The following is a 13,827-nucleotide window of genomic DNA, read 5'->3' on the forward strand; positions in this document are numbered from 1 at the left end:
ATTAAAATCTATGTTTAAAATTCTCCAAAGAGTTAAAATTTGTAATAATAAATTATACCATCAATTACTCTATAAAGTATTCCCTACGAAGCACGAGCAAGCTACGGGTAAGTAAAACATATCAGTATGCAATCCTCTCGCACTGTTCCAGCATAGCAGCTTAAATTTGTCCTGTTTCTGGAAACACTTTGAGTCGACCTTTTTACCGGTGTAAATACACTCGCTGTTGACGTTCCTATAATAATTTAAGGCAAAACGAAACCAGTGATCAAGACTTTACTTAAGCCTAAATATTATTCAATTAACTTACGTGCAAACTTCCAATCGAGCGACTTGTTCCATGTTTTTGTCTAAATTCACAATGACTTTCCATTCTCCATGAAGGTTTCTTGCACGGGTTAATTTGGCATAATGTACCACAGACGCGCATCTGTATGTACTGTCCTCTTCTTCGTTCTTTCTTATCGATTTCCGGTTGAGTTCAGTCTCTAGATTAGGGTTCAAGACGCCTTCCTGCTTCCTGTTGTCCACTAGGTCGTCCGTTGGTGGTATAGCCGTCGCGGAATCGTAATCTTTTATGGATAGGTCTTTGTACAATAACTTGGACATGGACTCGTTTTCCAACATGGCCTTTTCAATTACTTTCCTAAATAAAGAGTGGTAGAAAATATCTTAGACACGTTAAGAATATACTGGAATTGACAATACTAACCTTGGATAATCAGGGTCAAGAATACAAAAGTTGGTATCGCCTTCTTTTGCACACTGAGGTCGTTCAAAGTTCAGGGAAAAATCCGTATGGTCTTTACTACTATGTGACGTGATGGTTGAAGCTTGGGGTCTATAAACCCCTTCTAATTCTTGACTGCCCTGTCTTTGATTCTCTTCCTGATCTGTCTCTCTCTCAAGTTCCGAGTTAGTCCAATTGTTCCTGGATTGTCCTTTACCAAAATCATAAGGTTTGTACTCAGGTACCGGTGGTATAAAATCAGGAGCATCTGGTGGTATTCTATGGTAACTCTCTTCGTCGTAGCTATAACTGGTATTTTTTAACGGAGGCGACGGTATTGGTGGACCTTGAGGATACTCGTACTCGTAATTAATTGAATAATTTTTAGATCCACCTTGTTCCTGTTCATCAGGATTGTAAGGTTGTCCATGTTCATAAACCTTTGAACCAGGATAGACGGGTTGAGGGTAAGTGTCTTCTGAACCTTCAGACTTCCCACCAGTAGAGTTAAAACTAAACGGGACGAATCCATCGCTGTAATCTGGTTGGCTACGGTTCAAAGGGTTATCGAAGAACCCCGGTGGGGGTTTTAAGAACACGCTAAAGTCTGTTCTGTTCCATGGCCTATGGTTAGGGTTAACATCCTGACCAGGTTTTTCGCTACCCGAGAATTTATTGAAAAAATTGGGTGGCGGTTGGTAGAAAGGGTTTTCGAATGCGGTTGCATTGAAGGTTTTGTTAAACGGAATTATAGGTAAGTAGTTGAAAGGTCCTGGTATTGAAGTATTCTTGAAAGGATATATTGGTACAAACGGACTTATTGAGGCATTATTGTTGTACCAAGGATTGAAATTATGGTAAAATGGCTTGGGATATTCGTTAGTATCATTCGTTTCCGATAAAAATGGGTTACGGAAAACGTTTCCCGGAATCTTGAAAGAATTTTCGTAAGGCAGGTAGTCGTTAGTATGGTTTAGGTTTAGTTCTCCTATTTTTATTTTATTTGTGACTTGTAGAGATGGAGGTGGCGGGAATCTGATATAACCAATCGGGCTATCATTACCAGATGTGTTAGGACTGGGTCTTGTTCGGGGTTTTGATAACGGGATGACCACAAAATCTTGGTCCTCATTTTCGTTAGGCCTTCGCGATTCATCTTCTTGTGGCTTTTCAATGGCTTTGTTTACTGATTGTCGATCAGTATCTTCAGGGTTTACTGGCATCATTTGGGTTGTTGAACTAGGGCTAACGAATATGTACCCTGGTTCTTCATCTTCGGGCCTTACTTGTTGATTAACCGAGGTACTTTGGGTACTATACCCACTTCCAGTAACTCCCGAATTGTACATAAAATTAGGGTCCATGAACCCAGTGGGTCCATTTTGTCCGAATGGGCTTATTTGCGTGGCGTGAGGCGGAACAGTACGGTGTCTTACCATGTAGGGTCTTCCTCCTTCCGTTATGGGAGCTTGGGTATTAGGTTGTTGAACGTAACCATAAACAGCGTTTTCGTCCAACGAACGGCCCCTTGAATCTAAAGGAATTATTCTGATGGCGTTGTTATCTTTAGGGATGAAATCTGCCGCACCTCCTTGATTGTTATTGCCCCGTTCTGGTATGTTGCGCAGTTGGATGGTGGCGCGCGTCGGAGCGTTGTGTCGAAACGAACCCAAGTTATTCTGAGGAGGGAAAAAGTTCTGAGCCCCACCCCGGTTACCGGGAGGCAAAAATAATTCGGGGATAAAATAATGGTAGTTATTATTATGGTCCGTTCGAGATGTTAGCTTTTGATCATCTTCGACTACCGATGGAACCGAGGTTGAGTTTGTAAAAATAATTGCTTGATTGGGTTGGTACGACGAGCCACTATGTATTTGTTCGAAATCGTCTTGAAGCGCTTGAAAGGCACGGTCAATGTAGCTCATTGAATAGCTTCCCTCGTAATAGAGGCCAAGCACCAACCAACACAGAATGGTACGCTAAGATAAATTTAATTTTCAATATTTACATATAGTCGACAATAACCTTTTAACTTTTGCGTGCACTTAAGTGCTTGTTTGATATACTGAGTGGTTAGGATCAAAAACGATAAGGAGAAAAACTTTTAGGGTAACAAGATAAAATTGTCCTCTGACCGATGGAATAATTATGTGAATCTAAACTAAACAGAGTTCGAGATAATGGGATTTAAATTATTCATTTTTGACAAACTTTGGGACATCAAAACTCTGGTATTTTGAAAGCTAAAGGAGAATTATTTGAGAGTGTAATAGAGATAATTGTAATAACCAAGGTTTGACAATACCTGTCGCCGAAACTGGACACCTACACCTTATAAGACAGTTATCAAAACCTCTCATTAAACTTTAAACATAACTTAATCCTTGTACAATACAAAACCGCCTTATTTTTTCCATCTGAATCACCACTATCAAACAAAATAGTCTCGTATATTATGGTAAACTAAAACAAGGTTAAGTACGCTGCTAAGCCAAAGTGGTTAGTAAAGTTACCTTACCTTAGATATCATATTGGTTAATTCCAAGAAGCGAAGTAAATAAATAAAACACACGTTTACGATTGTCAAAAGCGCAACATGACGTCGTCGCGAAATAACGCGGGAAACTTTACTATGTTCAAGAAACGCTATGTTCCTCGGCTACCACGAGACTGAGTTATAGCCCAGATCTAAGAAGGGACGTTTAAACAAACAAATAATGTTTGAATACGAAGAGCACCCCCGCCCGTTGCCCTCAATCGTATTGTTGACACCGTCGCCAAACCGCTAATAGAGGTTATAGCAAAATGAAATAAATTTTTTCTAACGTAATATTATAAAAGTGTTCCCATTCATTTTGTTCATCAAGCTTGAAACTATGTCGCAATATATATTAAGAAGCTATAGTTCAGAGTCTATTTAAATGTCCCACTAACTCGCTAAAGTATCTTGACACTACGTTGAAAAGGCGATGATAATGGCTTAATGGTAACTCAAACGGAACAGCGGTTACAGAACGCGCAATACCGTCGTCGGTTTGACCGAGAGTCATAAGGTATGACAATAACATTAAAAAATATTTGATAAAATCTTTAGAAATACCTTCTTTCTTTTCGGGGGTGCAGCGATACAAGTTTGAGGGGCGAGGTTTCGCCTGACTGCTGCTGATTGAATTATTTTGGCTTGGTAACAAACAAACCTTAACGAGGGCTATAACTTTTAATTATGAACTATAATGATATCGATATATTTCGGTAATTTTTAACAAGCAAAAGTCTATTTATGGAATAGTGCACCACTTATAACTTGTTATGGAATATTTAGAGAATTCAGGGCGTTACGATTGACTAGCTTTTTGGTGAACCCAATTTACCGATGTGGATTTTAATAGAACACTCTTAATTTTTAGGTTTTACCAAATTTGACCCACCACACGTAAAAAATTATTTGTCTCCTGGGTCACGTGCAAGGAACTTAAAAAATATAAACCGTTATCTACCTTTTGTTGACCTTAGTAATGCAGACACTATAGGTCCCCTTTTAAATAAAGTACTTAAAAAGATGCATAGGTACTTAAGTTCTAGAACATCAATAAATTAACTTCCCGATTTTTGTAAGGAAATGGAAAGCATGAAACTAACTGTCCAAGTAGACACTAAACACTAAATGGTCTTTACCATCACATTTATGAATTACTAGCTGTTACCCGCGGCGTCGCTCGCGTGTAATAAGAACTTCCATAAAAATGATATAAAGAATGGGTAGATTTGGCGGATGACTAATATTTTTGTAGCACCCTAGGAGCGAAGGCACTCGGCGTTGCCCGTCGGGAAATTTTTATTACTTTTCATGCGGGCATTATTCCATAAAGAAGGGTTTTTAAATTTCGGGCCGCCATTTAAAAAGATGGCAACAAATCGAACCCAAAAGACCATTCAGCCCGTCTACAGGTTAAAGGAAGCCAGTGTACAAAATATTTGTGAAATCGGTTGAAATGCGCAGACTTTGTTGCATAGAAAATATGTTTTACATTTCTGGGCGTCATTTATTAAGATGGCGGCGTATTGGAAAAATCTTTCTTAGTACGCGCCTACTACTTATGAGTAACATTCCTGCAAATTTTCAGCCTTCTGGGGCAAGCGGTTTGGGCTGGGCGTTGATTATCAGTCAGTCAGGACGGATTTATGGGATAAGAACGTCGGATCGTAGCTTTAGCCTCTAGTACCATCCTCGCATACTTTATTGAGAAACTTCGTCTGCTTATATTTTGACTCCACCCACAAATTCGATCTCTAGAAGTAGCTATATACAGAATTTGTGGGTGGAGTCAAAATATAAGCAGACGAAGTTTCTCAATAAAGTATGCGAGGATGGGGGGTGAATTCGCTAACTCCGACGTTCTTATCCCATAAATCCGTTTTTGTTTATATAGATATAGATACGGATGTTGTTTTTTAGAAACCAATTATTTTACAACTATATAATTCAATAAAACGATGAAAAACATAGATTATTAAACATAATTGTTAAATTTCAACTTATTATTTCTAATACAGCGTATTTTCCGATTTCTCAAACACCTTCCACTCCAGGCTTTTTAATTATCCAGGGTCTCTGGCAGGTTTTTATACTCCGCGGTCTCAGGCTTGTTTTCGTTTAAAGCGCTATCTACACTTAAATATCTCAACTATTAAATGGAATTTTAAATCTTATTGCTACAAATTTAAAATATTAAAAATGCTTTTATCAGAAAAATATTTATTTGGTTTGCTTATATATTAATTTTAAAGTAATAGATTTTAATTAGTTATTATAGTTTCAAGTATTTGCATATAGATAGCACTACTAGTCCATTGAGTTTTTAGGAGTGGAGCATGAACGAGTGGAGTAAGAGATACGCAAATACCATGGAGTATTATGATAATAGGCAGGAGTGGTATGTTTATGCGTTCGCATGTACGAAAATGATTCACAAATGAAATTTCTAACACCGTTTTATTTTTTAGACTGCACAATTATTATCGTTATAAAGTAAGGTACAATTACGTACCATTTTATGTACAATTTGTTTGTTTTTTTATTATTATTTCGAAAAAGAGCTGATAAAAACCAGCAAAAACACCAATTACCTACAATAGGTACTTTTTTGTATTATAATTAAAAAAAATGAATCAACTTAACGAACGGCACTCTATTCTTATATTAATATATATGGAAAGAAGTTAATTACCGTTGAATTAAAAAAATGTTAAAATATCCGTTTTATTCCAAAAACGTAACAGGAACGTTATCATAAGTCATGATAGAACTTACGAACGGTAATAAATATGACATGAGTTGTTTTATATTTTTTTTTTTTGGACAAGTTGTGAAAAAGTTACTATTTACAATCAATGGAATTTATACTAAAGCCAAAAAGGAGCGGAGCGAGTTTTAAACTTTAAAAAAAAAAACCAGAATGGCACCTCCGATACTTATTTCACCGATAGTAATCATAATTAATTAATTAATATTATTATTAGAATAAAATTTTCCTATATAATTTTATTAATTTTACAGAAGATTAATTTAAAAAAAAAAACCTAGTTATATAGATTTTAAAAATATTACTAACTACTTAATTACTAACTACATCAAATAAAAACTGGAGCTATAATAATATAACTTACGACGTAATAAAAACTATTTACAATATTTACAAGTATATTCGTTTGTTAATGGAAAAGATAACAACACACTAAGTAGTTTGTTAATGTTGATTAATTGGCGCTACTTTTAATTTAAAATGGAGATCAACAGAGCGGTGTTTATGATTCGTTAATTTTTTGTGTAAATTTATAAACAAGTACGGTACGGAACAAAATTAATTCTAAGCTCAGATTCAGTAATAGAGACCCCCAAAATACGCGGCAATCCAAGATGGCCGCCGCGCTACCGGTTATTAGTCTAATTTTCATCTAATCATTAAACTAAGTTGGTTTTAATTTTTAAATTATGAATGGTGGGTTTCTAAACTCAGAAATCTCAATTGGTTAATTAATTAATTTAATTTAATTTGTTTTATATTAAAAACAAATCGTAATGGAAGTTTTGTACTTGGCTAAATTTGTCAAATATGATATAAGATGATAGATCAATCAATCAATATTGTTTTCTATAACCAGCCTTAACAATACTGCCGTAATTTAAGTGGGTATCCTTAAAATAATCCATCGCTTTTACATAATTAATTAATTATAAATAAAAATTAATTACCTATATTTACAAGTTATCGGTGGAAATTCAAAAAGAAATTGGGATTTTTTTTTTTGTTCCTAAATTCGGTTAATTACTTAATATTAAATTGCTAGTACTATCTTTATAAATACTTTAGCCTAAAACCTAGAAAAAAACCCAAAAAAACTTTAAACCAAAAGTATAACCACCGATAGTTTCTGTACAACTATATATCTAGCACATTTACGGACATTTCTAGGGTTACGTTAACTCACTGACATTTACTTATTTTTCACAGTTTTAAATAACCTACTATAAGCTTATCTATTCTATTTATTGCGGGTCCAAAAAGACTTAAATAATTGAAAAAGTTAATTAAAAAGAGATTATAGGACGATAATTAAAATATTTGAAGATAACTATAACGTTTTAGGTTTAACTATATAAAGGAAGTTTAGTTTACGTCTAATTAGAACGTAAAATTAACTAATTTCTAAGTTTTACGTAAAGTTCAGGACGAAGTTCGGGACAAAAGGAAACTGAAGGTTTTAGTTCCTAAAGTTCAGGACATAAGGAACTGAAGATTTTAGTTCCTAAAGTTCGGGACAAAAGGAAACTGAAGGTTTTAGTTCCTAAAGTTCAGGACATAAGGAACTGAAGATTTTAGTTCCTAAAGTTCAGGACATAAGGAACTGAAGATTTTAGTTCCTATAGTTCGGGACATAAAGGAAACTGAAGATTTAGTTCCTAAAGTTCGGAACAAAAGGAAACTGAAGATTTTAGTTCCTAAAGTTCGGGACATAAAGAACTGAAGATTTTAGTTCCTAAAGTTCGGGACATAAGGAACTGAAGATTTTAGTTCCTAAAGTTCGTCGGGACATAAGGAACTGAAGATTTTAGTTCCTAAAGTTCGGGACATAAGGAACTGAAGATTGTAGTTTAATTAACTTAGTTTTCAATTAATTAAATAGAAATGTGCTGGTCATATACGCTGCATAGTTTTTCGACGTTTTTAACAAACCCCCCTTTATTTAAACCCCACTTTTTTCAATCACTGAAAAGTTTTAAATTTTAATATTAAGTCAAGTCAATTGAATTTAATTTAAAAAAATGGTTTGTAATATCTTGATTGGTTTAGAAAACTTCTTTCTTTCTCTCTTTCCTTCTCAAATTATTTAAATTGAAAAAACAACACTAACAATGTTATGGTTTTCAAACCATATTGCTAATATTACCACTAGTATCATAATCGGTTATTTTAGACGTGCTAGCGACACTAGGGATGATGTCGGCGGCAGAAGACACCGCCGCCTTCTCAAAATTGCAGTTGACGTTACTTTCATTTATTTCGTTATCACAGTCAATTTCTACATTACTCACACCCAATAGGGAATCGGCGCTGCGATCGTGAACACTTTCGCTCGCAGTGTCAGCTTCTTCGTAATCGGAACTCGGTTCCACCTCCATGCTATTATTTGGGTCTTTCGTTAACGCAAATTCTCCATCCAATTCAACTTCCGCTCCGGGAAAAATGTATCGATTTGGTGCGAGGAACAAAAATGAGCGTTCTAAAGGGAAATAATAATAAAACAAAAAAGATTCTACGTTTAAAATTAAGTAGTTGAGATCATTGAGGATTATAAGGGTGGGCGAATACTCGTCTAAAACGAATAATTCGATCGAATATCGAGACGAATAACCAACCGTGTCTCGGTATTCGTTTGAAGCCATTTTTACTATTCGAACGAATATCGAATACCGACTTTACTATTCGATAAATATTCGACAACCAATTTCCTTCGCAAAGGGCCAAGGCCTAACTCCGCTATTTTAGGTACCAAGATGTGTACAAAATGTAAAATATTAACCCCTAAAAATATACTTTCACTAAAAGCATAGCCATTTTCATTTCCGAATAAATATTTTGTAAAAAATTGTTACTAACAACCTCCTTTAGTACTTCGCCAATAGCAGGCCTTGATATTCGACAAGTATTCGCGAATAATAGGCCTAATATTCGATAAGACTATATTTTCGTTAAGCCTAACTATTCGATATTCTATTAAAAAATCATTATTCGTCTCGGTATTCGATAAGAAAATTTTTGGGTATTCGATATTCGTCTTGATAGTAAAAAAGTGCTATTCGCCCATGCTTATTGAGGAACCAATTATGAGAGACGCAGTTAGAGTTCCAGATGTTATTTACCAGGGTCAAATTTTGCTTTGCTTTTCGGATAAACTCAAATTATCCCATACTATCTTTATATTTGCATATTGAAGTCAATTACTAATATCTTCGGGGGAACAGTCTAATTATCTGAACCCATCTTTCACAGGGAAACTTCAAATCAACAAAACCGTTACATTTCCGTTCACAGGGAACATAGCTCTCAAAAATGGTTTCACCACAAGTTGGTTACCATATGGGGTAATTCAAATCGTCCAAATCAATGATGTTTATGGGCACAACAGGCAAATACAAACCATCAAACCCAGGGGGGTTTTTTGGTTTAATTGGGGACAATAAATTATCCAACCCAAGACATCTCGGTACAAGAGGGGATTCTAGGACCATACACCCCATTTTACAAAATTCTAGATACACCCAGAACAGAACAAAAATATTACCAGGTAATTGAGATGCTATAGTAAAATGTTTTTGTTGCCACGCTAGTTCAAGATCGGCAATTTCAGCGGAATCTTCAATCCCGAGATCAGTCGCGGATTGAGCTTCATCATTGGCTACCGTCGCCTCATCCAAATGAAATTTCTCAAATTGCGAACAATCGCAACTGCCACCATCTTCTTTAGTTTCGGATGAACCGAGATGATTGGTTTCTTTCAAACTAGAAGATGTACTTTCTTCCATTGTTGAACTTAAATTGTTGTTGACCTCTGATTGGTTAATAAGGTTTGGTCTAGGTGGTAATTGGTTCAATTCTTGGAGGGATTCTGAGTTTTGGCAAATGCGTGACCATTCTGGACCCAATCTTCTACAAATTTCTTCAATTATTACGTCGCAATCTCCCAGAAGTTGGACGTCAAAGTCCAAATGTTTCAAAGGTTCTCGGTTAATAAGAATTTGAGGAATATTTGAAGGAATAGAGCCTAAAAGGTTTTCAAAATTGAGTCTCGTTCTTTCTATCGATCTAGTTTGATGATTTCCATCAAACATACTCGGAATTAGAGCAACAGGTCGAACTTTCAGGGAAGACCCCATAACTATCAACAAGTCGCATACATCCTTATCTTGACCCATTGTGGAGTGAAACTCGTCACTTAAACCTTCACCAAAGAAGACAATGTCCGGTTTCATGACAGCAATGTTACTGCTATCATGTTGAGAACATTTTGGACATAAGGGTATCCTCTGCAATAACAAAATACGCTTCGTGAAATAACAAACCAATTGCCAGTTTTCCGATCGAATATCAATCCCTACCTGATTAAAAATATCTTCCTGAATTACTGAGCAATCAACTTTAAATTGGCACCTTGTGCAAGACGCGGTAGCGAAGGATCCGTGACACGTAATTGATTTTGTAATCCCCGCTGCTTTTTCAAGGGTATCAATATTCTGCGAATAATTTCTAAGCAATTTCCCTTTCTCCTCTAATAACCGGATAAAATGATGGCTGACAGAGGGTTGAAATTGACCCGGATAAATTTCCTGAGAAAAATTAGAGACTTAAGTAATGTTTCCTTAAATTATGTACAACTCTTTTGTTAATTACTTTAGCGAATTTAAAAAAGGGTCTGGGATCTTTCCTAAAGTAATGTATATCAAACATCGCTTGAGGATCAGGTAAGTCAGGGAAATCTTTGCTTAAACGAGCGTATATCCCATTTGTAGATCGAAAATCGGGAATTCCAGAAGATACGGAAACCTTAAGTCTCTTACAATTAGTATTCGTTCATTGATACATCTTATCACGCGTGATCACTTACCCCAGCACCAGTTAAAACTATTACATTCTTGCTAGTTTTCAAAAGGTTCATAACATCGTCTAAAGTATTAATATGAGATAGTTTGCTTCTTCTCGGTGGTTCGCTTAATATATTAACAATTATCTTCCATAGTGTTATGTCATCTAGGTGATCGGGAACTACAGTTCCTTTGGGTATCAATTCTTGAATTATATTTCGAGGGTCAGCTCCATTGTTAATTTGGCGCTGGACCCAAGTAACTGGACCAGCTATTGGTTTCCATTCATGACCACTTAAATCGGATATATCTGAGAGCCCAGATATATCACTTATTGTGGAAGCAACGTCATCAGCTTCTTCGTCAGAACTATTGACGTTGCTCGTAGAAGGTGGGGATGATTTTCCTTTATCTAAACATTTCTTAATTCTGCTAAGTTTGCGAGGGCGAGGTGTACTTGATTCGCTAGAAGGCGTTTCTTCGTTTGGTTTAAAGCTATTGTGTTCTTTTTGAGCATTTTCTGAAATCAGGTTTAAGTTAAGCCCAATGAGTACTTTCGCCCGTTATAGAACTATTCTGGTTATCAACCAACACACCATTGGTAGAAATAGTTTCACTATTTGTCTCAGGGACTGCTATGATTGGAGTATTGTTATAAGTATCTGTAGATATTGGACCTTTAACTGTTGGTATTATTTCGTGGAAACCAGAATCACCACCGCTGTCATCATTGTGAGGGTCAGATGATACCGCGTCTAAGTAATTTTATTTAAAATTACAATAAATATGGGGGGCGCAACCGTAGTGAAATAATAATCAAAATCATTATATGCTTGTTAATAAAAGCTGCATTTGTAGACATTAGTCAAAGCCGTGAAAAAGTAAAAGTGTACAAAATCGATAGCTTGAAGTGTCAGATATTAAAATGTTCCGTTTTTGAAGAAGGGATTATAAAACATCATTTATTTGAGAAAAAAAATGTTTATCTTCATTTTTTCAACAAAATACCATTTTGTGAATACATATTTCAAGAAATGTGTTGATTATTTAATTGTAAATGGTTGGTCGCGTTTACATTTTAAAATTCATTATTTCAATGGACAGTGCAGTGCTACACATACATATATATACTTTCAAGTGAAAATTTAAGTTTAATTATTTGCAATTCCGAGAATTTTAAACTATCTGAAACTGATATTAGTCGAAAAAAACTATTCCTTCAAAGAACTCTGAAGAACCCACTTTCTTCCATGGAATAAAACAGAGAGCAAACGTCAAATCTTTGCATGTGTGTGTGTCATTGTGTGACGCGTTTTTTTTTTCTTTTTGACTTATAAATTCATAATTGTTTTTTATGTTCATCATTACAGTATCACTTTACGAAATTTTTGGTATTCTGGTATTCAGGAGATTTGAATTGAAAGTCTGTCCCTTATAAAATGGCAATCAACCAACTTAACTTGTTAGCACACACAAGGCTAGCTCCCCTTGTTTTTCAACCAGTCCAGAAATTGGACAAAATAGCTTTGAAGGTGCTGACGTTTTAAACTGACATGGTACACCGAAAAACGTTTTTGTCATACTTTTAAATTAATTAAAATAACGTACTTAAGACTTAATTATTGTTAATGAAACTAGGAAAAAGCATCCCTTGAATAAAAGTATTCCAATATGTAACTTCCCTGTAGCAGAAGTATATAATACTTCTCTTGGAGAGAAGTGTACCACAAAGCGGGGCAAGTGCAACGTCACTCTTCCCAACAACGGAACATTTAGAGCAAGGTTACTAAACCGAATCACATACGCGATAAATAGTTCCCTCATCATTACTCTATTAGCGTTTAAATATTTGGCAAGACGCATGCGCTTGTGGATTTTTGTCCCACGTCAAGACGAGGTTTGTGGGTTGATTGCTGGGGATTTAGTGCCAAACAATTATAGAATTCACCTAACGGTGCGATGCCCATTTGTAGTTTGATGAGCGGGAAAGCAAACTAAAAGGGTGAGCCTGGGAAGAATGACGTTACATAGCTAAAGCATTAAGAGGATACAGAGTGTCATCCTTCTTCTATTATCCCCTTCTGCCTGTAGTTATTGGAAGGGAACATCAGAAAATCCCCACACTTTTTCTATGGGAAATTTAGCACGAAAATGTGCGGATTTTTTCCTTTAATTATTAGCGGTAGGTGTCCAGTCATAACTACAGGGGCCTGCCTGTTTGGCCCAAGCAACCCTGCAGTGGTTTTATTGAAAGGGAATTATCACCAAAATAAAAAATATCCCATACTTTTTCTGTGGGAAATTTAGCGACAAGGTGTGATTTTTTTTTTTTTTTTGGTTTATTATTACGGGTGAGTGTCAAGTCATAAATATAAGGGCCTATAAAATGATCCCAGTTACCCACGGGGTACCTAACTTCAAAACATACACACGTGCTAGTGTTTACTTCTGCCAGAGTCAAGTGATAAGAACCGACCAATCAGGGAGCGGCTTCCCCAAACTGAGGAAAAAATGGCCGCGGACGACTCGGCAAAACGCTAGGGTACTATCGAAACAATGGGCGAAGCGTTGTGGAAGGCTAAGCCAGCCACCCCAAATGCGCAATTCAAATTACACGGAAATACTCACCGAAGACGTCCTTCGAGGCCTTTAAATTATCACTAATACAATTATTAGGGTTAAATACGTCGATTGCGGGGTCCGAATGGTCAAAATTGGTCTCTTCTTCTAGTCTTTGTCGTTTAAAAGCTGGCATGGCAAAAGATTCCCGTCTCTCTACAGCCATGATGAAGGTCCATTCAACTCCAGTCTTTCTCCTTCCCAAGCTCGCACTGCGCATCGATTCGCTAGACGATGACGTCAGTTTTACATCCGGGCATTACTAAGCAGTGCTACCAGTCGCTCGATAACGCCGTAGCGCTGAACATATCCCTATCAACGAAATTAAATTAATTTG

General features: G+C 36.1%; 2 protein-coding genes across 3 annotated transcripts; both read right to left on the minus strand.

The window, feature by feature from the left end:
• Nucleotides 1–22: 22 nt before the first annotated feature.
• LOC149651716 (uncharacterized) lies at nt 23–4,618 on the minus strand. The gene is made up of 4 exons (XM_089848723.1): nt 3,249–4,618; nt 713–2,709; nt 311–646; nt 23–235 (listed from the first exon to the last, which is right to left on the minus strand). The coding sequence occupies exons 1-4, from the start codon at nt 3,258–3,260 to the stop codon at nt 70–72; spliced, it is 2,511 nt and encodes an 836-aa protein (XP_089704849.1). The 5' UTR covers nt 3,261–4,618; the 3' UTR covers nt 23–69.
• A 1,086-nt stretch (nt 4,619–5,704) lies between these two features.
• On the minus strand, nt 5,705–13,820 carry Sirt1 (NAD-dependent protein deacetylase sirtuin-1). 2 transcript variants are annotated; one of them, XR_016371323.1, is made up of 9 exons: nt 13,500–13,820; nt 11,468–11,626; nt 10,895–11,391; nt 10,681–10,833; nt 10,389–10,616; nt 10,124–10,316; nt 9,575–10,054; nt 9,153–9,511; nt 8,373–8,512 (listed from the first exon to the last, which is right to left on the minus strand). XR_016371323.1 is itself a non-coding variant. In XM_089848754.1 (8 exons), the coding sequence occupies exons 1-8, from the start codon at nt 13,708–13,710 to the stop codon at nt 8,157–8,159; spliced, it is 2,277 nt and encodes a 758-aa protein (XP_089704880.1). In that variant the 5' UTR covers nt 13,711–13,731; the 3' UTR covers nt 5,705–8,156. The 2 variants fall into 2 exon arrangements, 1 of the variants encoding a protein (XP_089704880.1); XM_089848754.1 differs by lacking the exon at nt 9,153–9,511 and having other exon boundaries at nt 5,705–8,512; nt 13,500–13,731.
• Nucleotides 13,821–13,827: the final 7 nt, after the last annotated feature.

The sequence above is a fragment of the Phalangium opilio genome, unplaced genomic scaffold, assembly GCF_054372755.1.
Source record: "Phalangium opilio isolate 3A_F unplaced genomic scaffold, DU_Popi_V2 ptg000082l_1, whole genome shotgun sequence".
NCBI classification, from domain to species: Eukaryota; Metazoa; Arthropoda; class Arachnida; order Opiliones; family Phalangiidae; genus Phalangium; species Phalangium opilio.